Source organism: Plectropomus leopardus, chromosome 1 (genome assembly GCF_008729295.1).
Source record: "Plectropomus leopardus isolate mb chromosome 1, YSFRI_Pleo_2.0, whole genome shotgun sequence".
Taxonomy (NCBI): domain Eukaryota; kingdom Metazoa; phylum Chordata; class Actinopteri; order Perciformes; family Serranidae; genus Plectropomus; species Plectropomus leopardus.
This window is the reverse complement of record NC_056463.1, coordinates 20,495,678-20,517,323: the sequence shown is the minus strand read 5'-3', so window position 1 is coordinate 20,517,323 and position 21,646 is coordinate 20,495,678. Positions and strand designations below refer to the sequence as shown.

Below are 21,646 nucleotides of genomic sequence, written 5' to 3'. Positions count from 1 at the left end.
CATATAAAGGCATGTTAAAACTTTACTGAAAATACCAAGTCACACTCTCACATCACCATTAACCATTTCCTAAGTGACATAAAGGTGTCAAACTACTTTCCTGGGCTCACTATCACCCTGTGGACTTAATTTGCCCAACACAACCTCCCCACACTCTAAGATGTTATGTAAATGATTGCTGCTACTTGCTGGGGTGTTGTTGGCAGAGATTTGTCCTTCAGGTGATAATTCCTTCCAGCGCCTCCTTTAAACCTCCCAATAAACATCCACCAATTAGCTGTGAGCGTCTCAGAAAACTAAAGGAATTAAAGCAAATCCACGCATGTATTAACACGTCGACAACAACTGCATATCCTCACAGTCACAAAGACACGCAGGTAACAAATCAGGAGTTTAGTTGTGGTTAAACGTGGATTCAAGATGCTCAGAGATAAATAAATAGAGAGAAAGAGAGAGAAACGTATCTGTGATCAGTGGGATAATAGTTTCAGCATGCTCAAATAACTTTCTCATTCAGGCCTTTACATTTTTAGATTTCATAACCTGCGCCTCTTGACAGGACAAAGGAGTGTGGAGAGACAGATGTAGGGCCATCATTTGCAAATCCCCGGAGGATGCTGTTTCTCCATCAGCACACCAGCCTTTTTTCACAGCATGGGCAACACTCTCTAAGTGTCTGTTTCACATCAAAGAGGAAACGAAGCCTTAAACTGTGACATTGATTAATGCATTCAAAACATCCCATCCGCAGCTTGTCGCCTCACCTCTTCACAGAGCCCAGTGAACGGAAGATAAGACATACCGGAGCAGACGGTGTGACAAACGTCACAGCGCTTCAAATGTATTCATGGAGCTCCCTCTGTTGGACGGACCCGGCCTCGGACACTCACAGCCACACACACTCTTATTTAAAGTTTTAACAGTATTTACAGCGAGCGGTTTAATGAGATAAATGTGATGGTGATTGAAACAACAAGGAAGGAGCAAGACAAGACATGTGGAAATATAACTGATAACTGGAAACCACAGCAGCTGCGTGGAGAAAGGTGAGTGAGAAAACTTTGCAAACTTTCTGATGTGGCAAAAAGAAAAAAGTGCCAAAATGCTACGAGCTCTGGGAGTTTAAAAAACAAGTTTTAAAATGAAAAAGAATAATTCACTGGATATAAGTGAACCTGGAGGATTTATTTTTTAGGGTTGTAATTTCGTACTTTGCTTTTAATTGACTTTTTTTTTTTTTTATCAAGAGATTGAATAAACAATAGAGGTAAAGTACGCAGATAAAGTGTCATGTTGTGGACGTTTTATAATGTATAGCTAGGTTGTTTTCTGTCAGATTTTCTCACATATACATGTTCAGTTTATGTTGTAATCTAATATATAATAGGCCATTTGGTAACAGACTACGGGTGGAAAAATAGCCCATAGGCTCACAAAGCGTGTGAAAAGTGACACTCGCTCATATTCAGATTTAAATTTATATAACCTATTTTTAACAGCCTAAATATAGTCTATTTTTATAGCCTAAATACTGGCATTCAGCAACACATTTTACCATCATTATTTAAAAAATGCTCGTGGGACTTTGAAACAAACAATGCCGGCCGATTCATACAGGCAAAATGAAAGGTTTTTGCGTTTTTATTTTCTCGAATATATTTATAATTGGTTTTTTTAAAATATATATATTTTCAATGTTTTAAATGCCAAAGCGATGCAAATAGGGTATATATACATAATTTCAAACTGATAAATGTATCACCAGCTCACATTAACAAGCAATGATCTGAATTAAGACAATTATATTTGCATGTTTAAAACAGTATAAGGGCTCAAGAACCTATGATGCATTAAACTGAATATTATCGACATGATGCTATGATAGAAATATTAATTTAGACTTGTTGTTATAAAATAAACCTTTAGTTGACCTTTCACACTAAAAAAATAAATAGCCATGGGCTAGATTTTAAAACGTCTTCACCATCATAAATTGTTTGTCCAACCTCCGAATTGACTATAAATAAATAAATAAATAAATAAATAAATAAATAATCTTACCGATAGGCCTGTCATATTTTCATTGGGGAATAGCTGCCGCACACAGCTTTAAAACTAAATCATATTAACCTTATTTTGTGAATAGAAAGTGACTGTTTATTAATTGAAATGTAATATAATTGTTGGTGGTGCATTTGAGGCTTTCAAGCCATCAATCCTGAGTGAGAGGTGTTTTCCTATAATTCTTATTTATTTACATTTCATAATGGACATCAATGCGTCTGACATTCATCACATGAGTTTAATGATCTACTGAAATGTATTTTAGGACAAATATGTCCAGTCTTATATTATGACATTTTATCATATCTATCATTGTTTTATTGCCAAAGCAGCCGGTTATTTAGGGATAAGGTCATTTTATAATCGTAAGTATCTCTCTCCAATTTGCAGTCCAATTTACAATTACTTGCGTATCTAAAAAAAACTTCCAAATGTAGCCTGAATGCAAAGAAAATACAGGCTATTAAAATACTTTAAGCATCTGGTCTGGGTGTCAGTGTAATGATCTGAAGCCTATATTTCCAATAAAAAGTAGACCCCTTGTGGTTATACGGGGAAATAGATGCAGAAAGCTTAACGTGCCTGTCAGCCTGCACGGCCTGAGCGCACCGAGTGGGAGGCGGCAACCTGCGCCGACAATCACACAGAGACTCCCTCAGAGTTGTTAGCTGTTTGTTCTGGTCGGAGGAAGACATCAAGGAGCCGCAGGAGAGAGAAAAAAATGGAAAATGAGAGCAAGAGGAAGATGAAGGAGAAATTTGGCCTGAGGCGGGACATCTTTAAGGAGTTCCTGGCGGAATTTCTGGGGATATTTGTCCTGATAGTGAGTACCTCCCTCTGCACCTGTCATCCAGCTTAAACAGACGCTTTAAGCTTTGAACTAGTATGCTAATAAGGTGTCAAACTGGGTCTCCGGGGACTGTGACTGCTGTCTCTCATATGTCTCTATTAACAGATAGTATATTCTGGGAATAACAGACTTTGTCTTTGATGTTCTCAGCTGTAATTTGCTCCTGACAATCAGAACAAGATGTGAATGATGTGAGACTGTTTTTCTTCCTTACAACTCTTCCAGAAGTGCAACATAAAATGTGAATCATTACAATCGCAATAAGTCATTGTCTCCCAGCTATGAGAACATGGAAATAAACAAGGGCTTACATTAATTGTAGCAAATTATCAGGTAACTTTATATTGTTTTTTTTTCTTTTTCCTCATCATTCCTTGAAAGTGTGTCCTGCTTTTCAGTCATCATGAACTCCTTGTCTGGACTGTCCTTGCCTCCACCTGTCACTCCTGAGCTCCACCTGTCACCTCTCTGAGTCCACTTAAATGCCTGTGAGGCCACATCAGAGGAGTGATGCAGCTTCCACAACAGCCCTTTTATCTTTAGCTCTCCTCTCTTGTTTTTGGTCTAAATTACTTCTGCTTTTTACCTAATAAGTGGGCAATTCATTATTTTTTCCGGGCTCCACGTAGGACAAATTGTTTGTGGCAGTTGGAGGCTGTTGGTGGACAAGAGGGCTAGTGTTAATGGAGGGTATAATTGGAATAATTAAAAACAATGAGTCTTTTTACGTCCACCCTTTGTGTTTTTGTTCTTGTCTGTGTCCCAGCTCTTTGGATGTGGTTCAGTGGCCCAGACGGTGCTGAGTAAAGGGGCGCTCGGGGAGCCTTTGACCATCCATGTTGGTTTCACTCTGGGAGTCATGATGGCCGTCTACATGGCAGGGGGAGTGTCAGGTAAAAGCCTTTGTATGGGCACATGCACAACTCATATTCATCACAATACTAAATAATTCACTGTCTCAACTTTTGCAACAAATAACTTTGATTATCATTTTTTTTTCCTGCTGATTAATTGAGTGATTGGCCACAAAAATAACAGAAAATGGTGAAAATTGCCAATTTTCCAAAAAGGTGACATATGTATGTTTGTTTGTTTTTTTTTTGTTGGATCAGCAGTCTAATACCCAAAGATATTCAGTTTCAGTGTTAAAAAAAACAGAGCACAGCACACATTCCCACAATTAAAATATCAAAGAGATGTTTGGCAAATTTGCTTGAAAAATAACTTTAACGATTATTAAGGTAGGACTTGAAGATTAATTGTCTAATGATTGACTGTTTAAGTGCATAATTGTGTCATGTCTACATTTTTGCCAAAGTTGCTTTCTCAATAGAGCTGCAACCATTCAATCAATTAGCTGTCAACCATCAAATCAATCATACTTTGATAATCAAATAATTGTTTTGAATAATTCTTAAGAAAAAGTCAAAATTATCTGATTCCAGCTCCATCAATTCTATTTAATTTCATTTTATTTTATTTTTTGGGTTGTTTATTTGCACCTTTATGACAGCAAACTGAATATATTTGGGTGACTGACAAAAAAAGACATTTGTGGATTTCATATTAGGCTTAAGGAAACACTGATCACCATTTTTCACCATTTGCTCACATTTTATAGACTCAATTATAACTGATTAATTGAGAAAATAATCTCTAGCTCAACAGACAATGAAAATAACTGTTAGTTACAGCCTTATTTCTCATTAGCTCAGTAATTTTTCAACCATTTTTTGGAGATCTAACTGAAAAAAGAAGGAAATCATGATTTTTTTTACTTTTCAACCTGTAAATAATCTACGAACTGTCTGGTAACAGGTCGAGGTAGATATGCTGTTTTTGGTCTTGGATGTCTGGCTGTCTCTTTTTTGTTTTACAGTACAACAATAATTGATATTATTGCCTACTGATCTAGATAAAATAATTGCCCATGATGACGTGTGAACCACTGTTATGGACTTGTAGCATCACATAATGGAGAGCACTCAATATATGGTAACCTTTTCTTCTGATCAAGAAAGGAAGAATTACAGATACTAGTGTTTTTATTGGAGAGTAATTATGAGCTCTAATGGGCTGATTTTCGGTGTAAGAGTGGTGTCAGTATGCTTGTTGCGGAGATATTGTGTCCTGATTTCCAAATGGGACTTTTTCGGGTACATTCCACCAGGATTACAGCAAAAGGAGTTCTCTGTGCGTCTCCAGCATTAATAGGGATAGGAGGGCATAGTTGTTAAATGTCACACTGCTTCTCAAGAGTCAGCTATGCTAAAAAGGTGAGTGTCCATTAAACAGCCATCAAGGGATTCTTTATGTCGAAGGTTTTGTCGTGCAAGCTTCATGGACTGTTGTGTGGTCATTTCCATCGCTGCTGGCCAACAAAAATTATCATGGATAGAGTTAGAAGAGTTAGTTTGACATTTTGGGAAATACACCTATGCCTGCTCTTTCATATCTGTCGGTTAAATATAAAGTAACAGCGAGCAGACAGTTAGCTTAGTTTAGCATACATACTGAAACAGGAGGACACAGCTGCTACTACCATACCATCACCTGTGAAACTCATTCACTTTTCAACTCCGAGCCCTCTAGCATTTTCAAGTTGTATTATTGTTGATGCTGCAGTAACAAAGACAAGATAACTAACCATTTTCTCAGAGCCTACCAACTACCACAGTTTCCAAAGTTATATTTCCACTACTAGTGATAGTAGCTGCAAAGAGCTTGCACTGACACTCTTTGGCTACCCATAGCTATAGGGAAACCAAAAGGCTATCCTCTTCCTGTTTTTGGTTGTGCAATGGCTGACAGGCTTCCTTTGGTCCATAAGTCAAGCCTTTGTTTTCCTAGGAGAACATATCTGCTGGCAGATATAGGGAATAGATAGGGAATCTAAAAACATATGCTGTCATTATGCTATAACCATACACTGTCCAATCAACATTTACTTCATCATGATAAGGTGAAGCAAAAACGTGCGTATTTTTCCACTTTAAAACCATATGTTTTGCTTGTCCCATCCATACAAAATCTTAAGTGTAAAAACAACAATTACCCATTTTACAGGAGGCTATGTATCGACTATTTCATCATTCTGAGCAGTTGCCAATCAACCAACCAGGATGTTACAGATCCAGGCCAAGCAATTTCATTTTATTTTCATTTTAGGTTTTGTAGAGATTAAATAAATAATGTTAACCGGTGAGCTCTAAAAAGTGCAGGTACAGAAAGTGGATTTTAATCCATTTGGACAGAGCCAGGCTACCTGTTTCCTCCTGTTTACAGTCTTTGTGCTAAGCTAGGCTAACCAGAGGCTGGATGCAGCTATTTAACATACAGATATCAGAATGGTATCTATCTTCTCATCTGAGTCTCTGCAAGAAAGCAAATAAGTTTACCACCCAAAAGTCAAAAATAGTGCACTATTCCTTTAAAATCTTAAAAAAGTCAATGCCATACCTACTTGTTATGGCATGTTCCTAACTAACCAGTCTTGGGAAGGCACAGATTCTCCTCTATTATGTGTTTTTGTCCATCCGTATTTTGGCGTAACTGACGTATTGTGTATTGGAAGAAATTTGAAATTCATAATTGAGAAATTGGACTTTAATATGAATCGGAAAAATCTTAGCGAAACAGGCTTTTCATCTCTGTCTTGTTTAGGATGGCTGTTGTTGGTCACTCTGACTAGTGCTACACTGTTACTTGCGCTACATGTTTAATGAGAGGAGTTGTAAGGCTTCAGAAGAATCGTAGAAAAGCCTGAGGACAGGGAGGTTAATATATGGAGAGCTTTTGCTGCATGACTGGGCCATTGAGCCCCGGGGTCCACAGCTCAGTGGGAAGCTTCTGTCCAACGACATCTCTGAAGATGATCGTAGGTATTGGACTAATGAGCTTTACTGGGGCATGGGTCTCTGGAGAGGAGGGGGGTAAGGTGTGACAAGCCCGGCTTACTATGCTTCCCTGGCAGGGCGGCCCCATACGAGAAGAAAACACAATTGTTTTCACTTTGTAGTCTCAGATTTTGGATGACAGTGTACCGTAAGTGTGACACATCATGGTCACTCTAATGACCCGCAGTCTACGTGTGCCTTAAGCAGATTCAGGCAGATTATGTCAGATGCAATTCAGACAGGCCGGTCTGGCTGGTTGTCGTGGTCAGTGTTTGTGAACAGAACGGGGAGATTAACAATGGGCGCATGGCTGATACCCCCAGTGGTGTTACCACAGCGAGGTCAAAGCCAAGATCCCGGAGTGTTAAATAAATGACCCCACACTGTCATCACAGCCCAGTAACATTTGGCAGGAATGTGTTCAAACACGCCTCTTAAGGACAATGTAGGAGATAGGAAAACACTCTGACAGCACACAAACCCAGTGCTCTTTGTTTGAAAATATCCTCAAAGTTTTGAATGAATCAGCATCAGAGGGTTTGAACACAAACACTAAACGATCAGACAGCCTGTGTTTGAATCCACTGAACTCAGCTTTGTCATATGGAGGACAAAGTGAAAGAAGTCACACCTCTCAGCAGATGTACAACATTTGATTTAGAGCTTAACAGTTAGCGCATTAACCAATTAGGCCTAATCACCAGACAGAAAAATAATTGGTACCCTTTTATTAATCAATCACCTTTGAGAGGCAAACACCTCCAGTTTTTCATATCAAAGGTTTTAGGTTGTACTACTGCAAAATATGTGAGAAAAAAAGTTGAATAAAGCTGCATGAAATCTAATAATTTGCCTCAAGTTATGTCACTTGTCAATCAGTGTCAGTTGGGGCTAAAGAAAACTGCAGCGTCTGAAATCACTCACCACTCTCTACACTGTCCACTATACAATGAGCTCACCATTGTGTAGTGCAGGTTGTTCTAATGCACCATTCGTACGTGTGTTTATGAAAAATAATGCACCACAATAATCCATGTAATCAGGACAGCTGTGATCATATGACCAATGCACTGACAGGAAGGAAGTAGTATACAGAGCAATAATCTTTATAAGGAGTGAGGCTGTCTTGGTTGATGGGTCAAACAAACACAGGACTTCCCCCCAGGAGACAGGTGCTTGTGTCCCATATGAAACCAAGTTAACCTTGAGTTATTTTTAAGGTACATCATCACCATGTTTCTTTTTCAAAACATAACCTATGTAACTTTTATCTTAAGTATGCAACGTGAGGACACTGGGCGCTAATTTTCGAGCTATCCTACAGGCCATTGTATAACTACAATGTGTGTGTATGTATAACTACATACCATCAGATGGCAGAGGAACAATGTTCTGACGCTGAAGTTTGCACGTTAATTGTGCAACAGCGATGATGTTAACGGCGCAGAGAAAATGAGAAAATGTCTGAATTCTTTTTCTTCCATTTTCCAATGAACTAACTATAACCTCCTCTACAAAGAACTCCCTAGATAATGAGTAGGAAGTAATGAATGAGTGAATGATTGCGGACACAGCCTACAAGTCTCAAGCACTGTCACCACAGAGTTGTATTGTGGGTAATGCAAGTGCCAGAATTTCAGAAGAAAATGGAGTAAAGAAGCTGTATCTCTAAATCTGATGCATCAGCTTTGAAAGCTTTTCATTTTGAGTCCGACAGTGTTGTTGCAGGCCTATGATCAGTTGAATTCTGTTTAAGTCATTTTTCAGCAAAAAATTGAAAACAACTGCTGGTTTCAATGCCAGAATGTGCTGCTTTTCTTTATGTTACGTGAGAATAAAGTGAATGTCTTTGGGGTTTGAACCGTTTGCCAGACAGGGCTTTAGGAACTTGTGATGAGCATTTTTCACAATTTTCTGACAAATTATAAGCAAAACCATTTATTGAGAAATGAATTGGCAGATTAATTGATCCTGAAAAGAATCTTCAGTTGCACCCCTTAAATGTTTAAGTCTATTTTTTTCACCTCAATTTGTTGTTGTTGCTACCAGATTTTGCTGACCTTTTTTGTTGCATTATTCCAGGAGCCCACGTCAACCCTGCGGTGTCTCTGGCCATGGTGATCCTGGGGAAGCTTCCTCTGAAGAAGTTCCCCGTGTATGTGTTGGCACAGTTCCTGGGGGCTTTTGTTGGATCCTGTGCGGTCTATGGGTTGTATTATGGTGGGTATCAATGTGTAAATGTCATACCAAAGACCTGTCTTGACAAATATGCTTCCGCAAAGACTGTCCTTATTTTATCTGGATACTGTTTTTATGTCTGATTTATCAGTAATAAAAACACAAATATTAGGGAAGCTTGTCAGTAATAATTGCATAAACAGTCGCTTATCTTTGTCTTTTCCACAGATGCTTTGATGGAATTTACTGATGGAGAATTTGCTGTCACTGGTGTTAACGCCACAGCCAACATATTTGCATCTTATCCTGCAAAACATCTCTCAGTCATAAATGGGTTTGTTGATCAGGTGAGGCATAAGAAATATCTTGGAATTTACATGTAACGTCTCCTGAAAATATACTATGTTACACACATGGATAAAATAACCGGTTTCTACAAGCTGCCTGGTAGCGTGAACATAGAGGATGTTTTTTTTAATCTTGTATCAGCTACTGGCTTTGAAGGGCTTTTGCCCCTTCTCTGTATGGAATTATTGATGTCAGAGGGATTTTCCGGCGGGATTGTCTTTATATGGAAACCACTAGAGCACACAGAGATGGATGTGAGCAATGCATTTAGCGCAGTCATGGATGATAGTAAGCATAAATGGACATGTGAGTTGTTTACTGATGTATGAACAATTTTTCTCTGATGCCGAGAATAACTACCATCTGCTCTGAATGTGTACGAGGCGAGGTGCACTCATTAGTTTATGTATTTGTAACAACAATAAAGGCCTAGTCAGTATTTTTTTTGATTATATAAATATGGGTCACATTTACGTTTATTACAGTTGAATGTGTTTGTGATGAAAACTTAGTTTTAATCGATAATTTAAAATAAATAAATAAATAGAAAACAATGATTTATGGCAGCATTTACAGGCATTTCTGACGTGAACAAAGCAGCTACACCGTCTGAAATATTATTATTTCACTTTCAGTTGTTATGTTGAGTTATGACAAGACTTGTCACTGAATTTGGAAGTCATTACAAGTGAATGGAGATATCTGGTAATTGGCATTTGGATCATTTAAACGGTAAAAATGGAATCTATAAAATGAAACAAAACAAATATTTTCAAAAAATACATAAAAAATCTACAGCCATATGGGGCTGTATAGTAAAGCTGTATTATACAGACTGAAACCAGGCGAAAGGGGAAGCCCCATAATAAGCTTAGACAAAATAACAGAGGGAAGAGGTCACCACATGACATAACTAAATAACAACAACAAAAACAACAACAAATTCAGTAAGTTATGTTCCCTTACCATTATATTATAGGTTTTCTTGCTTCATTTAAGAACTGTATGTATTGGTGTAGTCTTGAAAATGTAACTGATGTTACACTGATTGTCTGATGCTTTCCTTTTCAAGGTGATTGCAACAGGCATGCTCATCCTGTGCATCCTGGCCATCACTGACAGGAAGAACATCGGTGCTCCGAAGGGCATGGAGCCTCTGTGCATCGGTCTAATCATACTGGCCATCGGAGTGTCCATGGGGCTGAACTGCGGTTATCCAATCAACCCTGCGCGAGACCTCGGCCCACGGTTCTTCACAGCGGTGGCCGGGTGGGGGATGGATGTATTCAGGTAATTTTACACATAAGGAAACAAATGACAGGCAGTGTTGGGGAGTAGCAAACTACTTTTAATTGAATAGTTTAATTACACTTTGCAGTGGTTTGCTGGTTATTCGACTACAATCAAATTTACATAGTGATTAGGTTACTTTTTTTTTGGCATTTTTTGTGCAACTACTGAAATTACAAACAATTGTGGGCCATAAAAGGTAAGAAGAGATTTTTTTTATTTTACCATTTCTTCTCTCCTGTAATTGAATGTCCTTATGTTCACATATAGTCAGAAGTATTGATTATTGCTATTTATTAACAAATATTCAGAGACGTCAGACTTGGCTTACAGAGTTAACCTGCTTGATGCAACACCCCTACCTGGACTTTCTAAAAAGGCAGGCGTCTGACTGATGGACACTGTAAATGACATTCCTACACTTCCCAACAAATAAAGGGGTATTTTACTTTTTCTATTTTAATCTTTTGGTTTGCTTCCATGGGTCTGAACTGTGGCTATCCAGACAACTCAGTAGGAGAACAAGTGGGCACTTGTTTTTGCTATAAACTTAATGGAGCAGCATTGTTTTTGCTGTTATGTGCATTTTTTGTATCATATTTTAATATCACATGCATATTGCCATACTATTTTTTTTTTACAAAGTAGTTTGAACTGCTTTTTCTAGATTTATGTGTAGTAAGTGTAAGTGTAGCTTTGCTGTAGTTCAACTTCTTCCAGTGTGAAGTCATTTGTAAAGCTTCCCAAACACTGCAAAAAGGTCTCTTTTGTCACCTGTAAAATGTTTGCAAAATGCAAACATGAAAGAGGGGATTTAAAATAGTATAGCAACAGTATAATAATTCTAATAGTCAGAGGGATGTTGGGATTATCATCAGAAAGACAGAAGACAGTTTTGTCGCCTGCCTGAGTGAAGTCCATTATTCACTGCTGCTCTCTCTCACCAGTGCAGCTGAGACGTAGTAGTAGTGTTATGTAAGAGACTCTTTTATTCCGCATGAGGAGCAGCGTTTGTAGCTCCATCTCTGCCCTCTTGGCAATCTGAATTAATATTTCAAAGACCATTCATGTATTTCATGCATCCTGAAAAAGGACTGTGGGATTCAAGGGAACAGGGAGAGATTCAATGTACATGAATATGAAATATTCAATGCTTCAGTACTGAGGTGGCAAAGTTTTATGTTCCTCAGGCTCTTCTTCCTTTTAATCTCTCTTTGTTGTCTCATCTAACCAGATATTAAAATATTTACTTTTATTTATAGAGTCATATTTTGCTGAGAGACAACTAGATATGCTCTTTCACCAACTACCGCAAACTGTGACTGCAAATTAATAAGTCAGAAAGCAATAACATAACACATAGAAGGTGCTACTCTAATGTCAACATGTTTAATTTAGACACTGCCTGCATCTTGCAAACAGGACAGGGGACAAGGTGCATCCCTGACTCACTTTCACTTTGGACTTTGTCAAGAATGCAAACAAAGCTGTCACGCTCCGCGCATCAGAATCAGAATGAAAAATACTTTATTGATCCCCGGGGGGAGGGTTGTGGTTCGATACAGTTGCTCTGATCTGATGCCAGCATAGAGAATTATCGCATTATAGAAATAAGTACAAGCACAAGTATATAAAAATATAAATGTAAAAACAGAAATACAGTAATAGTAAACAATTAGTACAATATGTAATTTTTTAGTATGTATAATATGCTGAGTATGTAAGTGTGCAAGAAAAGTAGCACGAATGATGTGAATATATAAATTATAATATGTATAATGTGCTCAGTGTGTAAAGTGTGTTAAATATAAAACTGTGCCTTATGCTACAATACAATGAATAAAATTACTGTGCAAGTTCAAAAGATAAAAATAAACATATGTGTGCAATGCTACAATAAGCAACAGAGATATACATAAGTAAGAACAACAATAACAATATATATAACATATACAATATATGTCACATGTTAAATATGGTCTACGTTCAAAAGTTTGAAGAATATATTGCACAGTGGATTGCTGTGGTTGAAATATTGCACCAAATATTGAAGTTAAGACAGTGGTATAAAGAATTTATATATATATATATATATATATATATATACACATATATATATACTAAATGACATGCAAACATACACGTAAAGACTTTATAAGCACAGTTGTATGACCTTGTGGAAGTCTGGCAAGGCGAAAATGTTGGTCCACTGTTCTGTGACGTGGACGTAGTAAGTTATTTCCGAAGTCTTCTTTCCAACGTCTTGATTCAAGCTTTAATCATCACTTTGGCAAAGTAGTGTGATCCCTTGGAAAGCTGGAACGCATTACTCTGGTCACCTTTCTACGAGGATGACAACATTGGCTGGTCAGTGACTTGGTCAGTCAGTCGTACTCTTGTACCAGTTCTAAGGATCTTTTTTCCAAAATCTCTGTAACAGTGATGGGGCATGTTAACTGTTGTATCCTGAAATGCCCAAAGCTGTTGGCATATCAATGGTTAATCTCATCCACCTCTGGCACATTCCCACAGAGGAGCTTTCTAACTATGACCTCTGCCAATGAGATACTGACGGCTCCAAGCTTCCAGATCCTCCCAGGTCAAAGTGTTTCCTGCACTTCTTTCCAACGTCAGTGTCCTCCTTGCTGAGAACAATATCCTCTTTTATGCCGAGATGACAAATGGTTTACAACAATGTGTTTGAGTTTCTCAAAAGATCTCCTCTGTTGCCTCTTGAGGATTTATACTGCAGATTTAACAGACGTACACCCTAAAAACATGCAACATTGTTGGCTTGATGATGAGTCTCTGAGGCCTTATTTCTGAAGCCTTCATTGTCATCGTTTAAAATAGCAAATTCAAAGCTTTTCTTTTGCTCACATGTTGCTTGTGTCTGTTTTGAGTGTGACACTTGCACTGTTTTTGTCTTTGCCCTCAGGGCCCTGCTGATCACTAGCCCTGCCCTGGTCCTTATTGGCCCTTGGTGGCTGTTTTTTTTTCCGGCTAATTCAGCACATAGAAAGTATAAATATAATATAATTTAGTATAAAAATATCACAGTGTAAAACTTCCATGACAAATGTCGGGAGAAAAAAGTCAGCAGTTGTGAAACAGTCATAGTGTGCTATTTCAAAAAAATCAGACTAAAGGACATCTTATAGTATGTAAAAAAGTATGTCACTGTACTATGTCAAAAAAATAAATAAATAAATGAAATGCCATGAAAATGTCATAGTATACATATATATATCATAAAAAAAGTCAGTATAGTATGTCTAAATATGTGATGAAAAATCTCACACGAAGAAACGTATACTATGTTGCAAAAAAGTCATGAAAAAGTCAGAGAAAAAAAGTCACAGTACAGTATGCCAAAATACGATGGAAAGGAAGCCATAGTATAGTATGTAAAAAAAATTCACGAAATGTTTTTAAATAGACATTGGAGATGGAGAGGCCTCACGATGAGAATAATCACTCTGATCAGCTGATTAGCTCAGTGCCCAAGAGGAGAAACAGTAGTGAGGAACACAAACAAGTACAAGTACAGTCAAGAGACTGAAACAAACTGTGTTCAACTGCAGTTTTTTGGCCGAGACACAGGGGACATGAAGCGATGCGAAAGTTTAATTCGTTCACCGCCAGAAGTTCTTTGATGTTGGTTTGGTGTATCTGGGCTTTAAGAGGAGGAGAATTTGTGGCTGTCAAACTACAGACAAAATACTGCTTGGATAAATATAAAAAAACATTAAAGCAGACCTAGAAATACAAGTATTTCTAGAAAAGGAGTTCTTGATTTACCTTGTTTGACTTAACATATAACATAAAAAAGAACTGAGGTCAGTCTAAAGGCCTGCTCTCTAACAGATACTGTTTCTCCGCGTCTCCATAATCCAGATGTAACGATCACCAGATGGCTCATATAACTTTATACATATAAAGTAAGATTGCTTTAATGCATATATAAGCCCTTGGTGCTATCAGGTTCATGTCATGCATAAATTATGTGCTAAATCTGATATAATCTTTTACATTTATGATACAAATAAAGTAGGTTCAAATGCCGTCAGATACACAGGGAGAAACATTTGGCTCCACTTGGCTTCACTTAATGTCCACATGGCGTCAATGTGACCCACTGTCTCCTGGCCTGATCATCTTAGCTGTGGACATAGATTAAAGTCTGTAATCCAGCTGCTTCTCTCTCAAATTTAGTTCCTGAACGCCTATGGAAGAGAAAGAAGGCCCTGCTCAGACGCTTGTTTACATTCAGGCCTGTGCATCAGCTCTGTTAAGTGAAGCCCTTTCACCTGCAGTAAAGGCTCATAAGAGCCACATTGACCAGCAGGACTCTAATCTCCCTCCGGCTCTGTCTGAGGTCAGCCAGAGTGAGAATGAGGACACATGCAGTGGGTCTAACTCACAGAGCTCCTTAAGACTTTACTCTAATCTGGGATAACTGCGTATAGCTCGTCTCTGCGAGGATGATACCAACATAAACATCCAGACTGGAGAGGCAGTGTAAATTATTTTAGTGTATTTTCAGCAGCAGTATTTATATAAAATTATAGGTAGAGTGGGAGACAGACTTTAAAAGGATGGTCAAAAGTAAAGCAGAGGTCAAGATAACCTGACATTAAGTGTTTCAGAGTCAAACTGGATCCTACACTACCCATGACGCAATTCAAGAGTGTCTGTCGTTTTGACATATCTCAGTAAGAATGATTACGAGCTTTACACCAAGTTGTAATTATGATCGGAAAACTTTTGGGAAAGCTCCGATAGCCAGATGTGTGATCAGTTTGGGCATCTGATGTCATATGATAAAGAGAAAGCAATAGGCAGCGGCCAGTTGGCCTATTTTAGCATAAAGAGCAGTGACTCCAGGAAGTTACTGTGATAAGCAGAACAGTAGTCTGCCCAACCAGCAAGGACGTGCACTGGGCTTTGAAGCCAATTTGTTATGGTGGTCTAACCGTGGACTTAATACTTCTGGGTTTGTAAAGTGATTGGGCCCCAAAAGATTTTTTCTTCTAGACTTACTTCAGTGGCGTAAGTTAGTAACGACAGCTTATTAGTTATGAAGCACACACACGCACACACTTAGATATGCACATAGAATAAGGCAAATATATAAAGTACCAACCATGTGCTGGATTTTACACAATGTGTTACCTTGGTTTTTGTACTTGTAGAGTACAGAGGTCAAAGAGAAAGAGATCAGTAGCGTGGATGGAGCCATGACAGTCAACGATCACAAACGTGACAACAAGCAGTAGAGAGCAGAGGAGCTGTCCATTTCGCTGTGGCAGAACTTTTCGGGCATTTTGGATTTAGATTTAGATAAATACTTATTTTGAACAAACAAAACAAACAAACACAATAAGATTAAAAAAAAATCAACAAAATGGCAACAACAAAAATGGATGATAACCTATATTAAAAAATGAATAAATGATGATGATGATGATTGAAATAAGCAACAAGAAACTGCATCATTTTCAAAAAGGAGTAGGAGGAAGTACACTCTTATTATTCCCTACCCCTTCTCAGCTAATCATTTAATTAATATGTGAACTTTAACTCTAACACATACACTTGCGTATTTACACACATAGACTTACAGTACAGTAACCTCTCCACTCCTGACAACCGCAGTCTCTTATAATAAATAAGAAACACGAGATCTGCAATCCTTATCAACAAACACCATGTCCTGAAAACTGGCCAGCTACAGCAGCAAGCACACAGTTTATAAACAAATGTACACACACTCAATGAAACAAGCGCTCGGCGGCGACCTAACTAAGTATTTTCAAAACAGAGTCACGACAGCCCATCAGATACCCCAAATCCCCTTTAAAAGGCACTCGTACTCACCTAGTTGAACGCTTCTGACAAACGAAAAAAATGTAAATATAACGGTTATCTAATGCGAGAAATAGCCAGCATCTATAAGGCTATTAGTTAGCTTTCCGTAATCATTCACAGGCTGGTTATCCACCGGGAAGAGACATTGAGTGAACAGCAGCCTACATCTAAGCCTACACGATACATGTATGCCTTGTCTTAAAATTAATATCTAACACAATATCCAAACGTCACGATTATTTAGGACAACGTTATCTAGTTTGATGCTAACGTTAGCTTACCTGCTACACGTTTGTTGACACACCTGAGGGCAGCGCGAGAGGCTCGTCCGTGGTTTGGCAGCTGTTTGTTTAAAAAAAAGAAAGAAAAAAATTTAACTTAGGGAGATTTTCTACTTCTAAGTTCCTGTTATTTTCTCTCCTGCTATTTCATGAAACCGCTTTTGTGTTTATACGGCCCGACTGCTCGTTTGGTGAGTGTTGACAGATTTTGCGCCTCATCTAGCCGGAAACGTATCGTCTTGTCACGTGATTAAATAGAGACTTGAGATTGGATAACAACATACACTCATTACCCAGCATTCATCATTGTATTTGTATATGATAAAAACACCAAAGAAAATTAGAAAATATTTGATTGAATCGTTTTTAATAGTAGTTAGTAATAGTTTATACAATAAGAATAACCCTATTATTCTGTAACAATTTGATTGATTGATTTTTTTTTTTTTTTTTACACCACAATAAAGATAGATTCACAAATTTAAAATATAAATACCAATTCGCATTTTATTAAAATTAAATAGAAAAATGCTTAAGTATGTATGTTTTTTTTGGTGGGGGGCGCTTATATTTCTTTAATGGATAGGAAAGCTTTAGTGTGAAAGGGTAAGAGAGAGAGGGCGACATGCAGCAAAGGGCCGATGCCGGAATCGAACCTACCACCACTGCAGCAAGGATACAACCTCTGTACATGAGGCGCCCACTCTAGACACTGAGCTACATAAGCCAAAAAAATGATTTTTAAACAAAAATGCAAGAGAGGCTCACCATTTGTCAGGTGGGGCCCACTCATGTCAGAGGATCCATCACGGCACAAGACCCAGTGCAGCCGCACTATTCTCGTGCCCCCTGACTCATTTTGAGAAAGAGAGATCTGTAAATCAGTCGGTAGTTTTTTTAGTCAGTTTAACTTGAACACTTGGTGGTGGAGTGCCCCAATAAAGCAAAGGTTGAAGATTTTAATTCATGCAGGATGCTGCATAAATATTAGCAACTGCATTGTTAAATTGTATTTATCATTGTTACTTAATATGTGTCCTCTCTGCAGAGCTGGAGGTTGCTGGTGGTGGATCCCTGTGGCAGGGCCCATGGTGGGCGGAGCAGTTGGAGCAGGTATTTACTTCCTCTTCATTGAGTTGCACCAGCAAGAGCCTGAAAAACAAGAGGAGAACAACGTCCAGGACAAATATGAAATGATAACTATGAGTTAAAATTTACATCAAGGGTTTCAGAGCAAAGTGACTACGCAGCTGATTTTCAACCTCAAGGCAAAAATGTTCAGCTTGATGGAGATGTTTTATACATTTGTACGATAAAAGTCCTGAGAAAATTTACAATTAATGGTTTAATACAACGCATGCATCAAAGAACCCGACAACACAATTTCATAGTCATTTATAAAATATGCATGAATGTTTTATGAAGCCTTTAAAGTCTCCTTTTGAAGAAAGTCTGGCCTATTCATAGGATCCAGGTTTGACCTGTGTGGGGCTCTTTGATATATCAAAATATTAAACTTGCTTGATAAATATATTCTCTTTAGACATAAAGATTTTCTTTTAATTCCATGAAATCATAATCAACGTTGGGAGAGTTTCTTCTGCACAGTAGCTATGCAGTAATCTTTTTTCTAACTGAGATCATGTCCTCTCATTAGAAACATTTGCCAAGTTTCTGTACTTCTGTCATAACAGGGTCATTATGTAGCACTTAGGAACAGTTCATTTATTGTAACGTGTAAATGTCGTAATTTATATCACTTTTAGCCAATGTGTTACATTAATGATGTGTTTGCTGGAGTAACTTTCTTATTCTGTTTCACTTCATCCTTTGCATGCTTGTTTAAAAATGTGTGATTGATTGCTTTGCAGCGTTATAGTTTTTATAACGTTTATGTAGCAAATCCAGCCTTAAATGATTACACTTGTATACTTTTTCACTCATACCCATAATTTTGAGGAGCAAAAAAATGTGTTTTATTGCTGGATTACAGATTTATGTTACTCAATGACGACACCCTGAAAAGCCATAAATCAGCATAAGACATGTAAATGTCTTCTTTCTGCAAAAAAGGTAAAGGAAATGTTTGGTGTTAAATGTAAACTTCGGCAACTGTCACTGAACTGAATTTTAAAAACTTTTCTGAGCGGAGGTAAAATGTTTAATAAAGCACAAAGTTTAGTTTAGATTTTGGTCACAACAAAAAAATATTCCAAAAGGAACAAAACCATTTGAATACATTTACTGATTGTGCTTTTGTAATTGATATTTTTATCCCGTGAGCACAGAAATGTAAATTTGCAAAGACAACGGGTCATGTTTTGGAATAAAATGACTTGTAACCAGCGTGGTAGACCTACGCTAATGTTAATGTGGATATCTGTCAGTTTTACCTGCTTTTGTATGTACACTAACTGTGAGATTATAGTGCACGGCACTGAATGTCGTTTTACAACACCTGTTTGGTAATGGGACAATCACTGAAAGTAAGAGTTTTTTTTCCACGTGTTTGCATTTCTTTTGTGAAAATGTTACAAAAGTCGGAGGCACATACATCAGAGTGATTTTTCCGTCAGGTGAGATAAACATGCAGGGCATCATTTGCTCCTGCTTTTACCTGAACCAGGCTAACACTCATGTCAAATGGAGTGCCCATTATACTTAAAACCCTGTGTGTGGCCTACGTTTGAATCAGAATAATTGCAATATGCTTGAAAAGGTCAAGGTGTTTGCTTCAGTGAGATGGTGTATATATTTTTTGTCTCTCCCTGTCCTACACTTTGATGTCAGTGCTTCGGTCCTGAGTGGCAGCCTGTCAGGATTTAACATCTCAATCTTTTTTTTTTCTAAGTTAGTTTCCTAACATGATTTCATCTGTCCGAATAAGCTGTTTTTATTATTCATTGTACCTTAATGTTGAATAAAGTTTGTTGAAATATTTTGTTTGTTCATACTTTTTTAGATTTTTTTTAAAAGCATAAATAATTAAGAGTATACCAATGGCACAAAAAGCAGTAAGTCCTGCATGTTGGTGCTTTTTATGCACCAGTTTATAGTGGAAATGTCTTTATTGTTATCAAAATAAAAGTCCTCTGCTACTTTAATGTTGTTAACAAATGCATGTTTTAGGTATTGAATACAGACATTTGAAGAAAGGAAGACAGGCCAAAACTGTGTCACTTCCAAAAATGTCCTCTCTCTAAATTGGACTCGAATAGGTCCTCACAAAGGCAGATGTACAAACACACACACACACACACACACACACAGAGAGCACTCAATCAACCAAGTAAATCAATGCACAATGAATGATCAATACGAATAGTATGTACAGCAGAAAAGCATTAAACTTTAAAAGAAGACAACTGGGAAAGCTTATATAATGTCATGGAGAATTGATGAAGAGTGTATTTTTACGGTTCAGTGGTTTCAGAGCTCTTCCCCTGAGTGCATCCTCTCTTCGGGTTGAATAATAACAGCTTCACATAATAATGGACCACAGCAGCTACTGAACATGAGCCGTTAGCTCATATGAAAGTATTCCTTCAGTTTTTTCTCCCTACCTGAGGAGAAATAGTGTATTTGTGCCCTCACGGCAGCCCTGATTTGTTGTCAGTCTCTGTAGGAGTAATTATGTTTTTGTCTGAACTGGACTGTTACGTGCTGCTGGGTTGTGTTTTCTGTTTTGCTCTCTTCTCTCTGGTGTGTTTCCAGGTGTTGCCCACCTCACCGTGTAAAGTGGTTGACCGCACCTGTGCTAAATCTGCTCCCCAGGAACATGAGGGTTAAAAGGACTGGAGAGGCGACCAGCCGGTGCCAGTGGGTCGGCAGCTCGAGGGCTGTGTGTGTGTTAGTTGTGAAACCTCTCTGTTGGTGTGATGCCATCTGTACACTTTACTTCCTTACATGAGGAGTAATAGTGTTCTTAATTTAATTTTACATTCAGCTTGATTTTTGATTTTTGATTTCATTAACAGTCAACTTCTTTGTAAGTTTTTGCAGCTCTCTCATTTTGTAAGGAAATAGTTCTCAGTTGTTGACTTTAGGATTTTGGTTTGGAAACATTTTATTTCTTTATTGTTAATAAATTCTTCTATTTTCCCTGATCCTCTTTTCAGCGGTTTAATTTTTTTGTCATGCCCCTCACCCTCTGAGCTTGATCGGGAAACATAACGTGGATAAACTGTGTATTTTTGTTCATATGGACATTGACTGGCTGCCAAAGCAGCATGCCCAGACAAAGAAGCAAACACACACTATAGTACTCAGAAAAGCAAAGGTTCATCGTGTTTGCTCTTCCACACTGTCCCCCTACAGATGTGACATCACACATTAGACAAACTGTGACTTAACTCTTTTGCTGCTGGACTGAAATGAGGCTTTAAAGTAATGCTTTCAGTTTGAAACGTTGTTCTGTTCCTGCGTAATGTAGTCAGCAGAGAAGGGTACTCACGCCTAAACAATAGAAACTGTGTATATACATATATGTGTGTGTGTGTGTGTGTGTGTGTGTGTGTGTGTGAATACTGACATGATGTAGGACAGTTACCATATTTACGTGTAATAATTAAAAAATCATATTAATAAAACAGCCTTGATGATTTAAAAATTGCTTGGTTTTTTGTGTAAATGCATTATTGTCCACTGGGTAATTAAAACTATCATCATAGGAGCCGACATAAGACCACACGAGAATGCTCTTGAACAGAACAGTTGAATAAAACATTTAATTGCAATTTGCTGTCAGCAATTGATAATAGGGCCGTATGCAGTGAGTGATTGTATTTTAAGTTTCAAAGAGACTACTGACTAATTCTAACATCAGGTATGAAACTTCTGGTCTGAACTTCAAATCTGAAATTTGTGTC

General features: G+C 37.9%; 1 protein-coding gene across 1 annotated transcript; it reads left to right on the top strand.

The window, feature by feature from the left end:
* The first annotated feature begins 2,691 nt into the window (after positions 1-2,691).
* Positions 2,692-19,716, top strand: aqp9b (aquaporin 9b). Its single transcript, XM_042492825.1, has 6 exons — positions 2,692-2,887; positions 3,681-3,807; positions 8,893-9,030; positions 9,217-9,335; positions 10,409-10,626; positions 17,827-19,716. The coding sequence occupies exons 1-6, from the start codon at positions 2,786-2,788 to the stop codon at positions 17,987-17,989; spliced, it is 867 nt and encodes a 288-aa protein (XP_042348759.1). The 5' UTR covers positions 2,692-2,785; the 3' UTR covers positions 17,990-19,716.
* Positions 19,717-21,646: the final 1,930 nt, after the last annotated feature.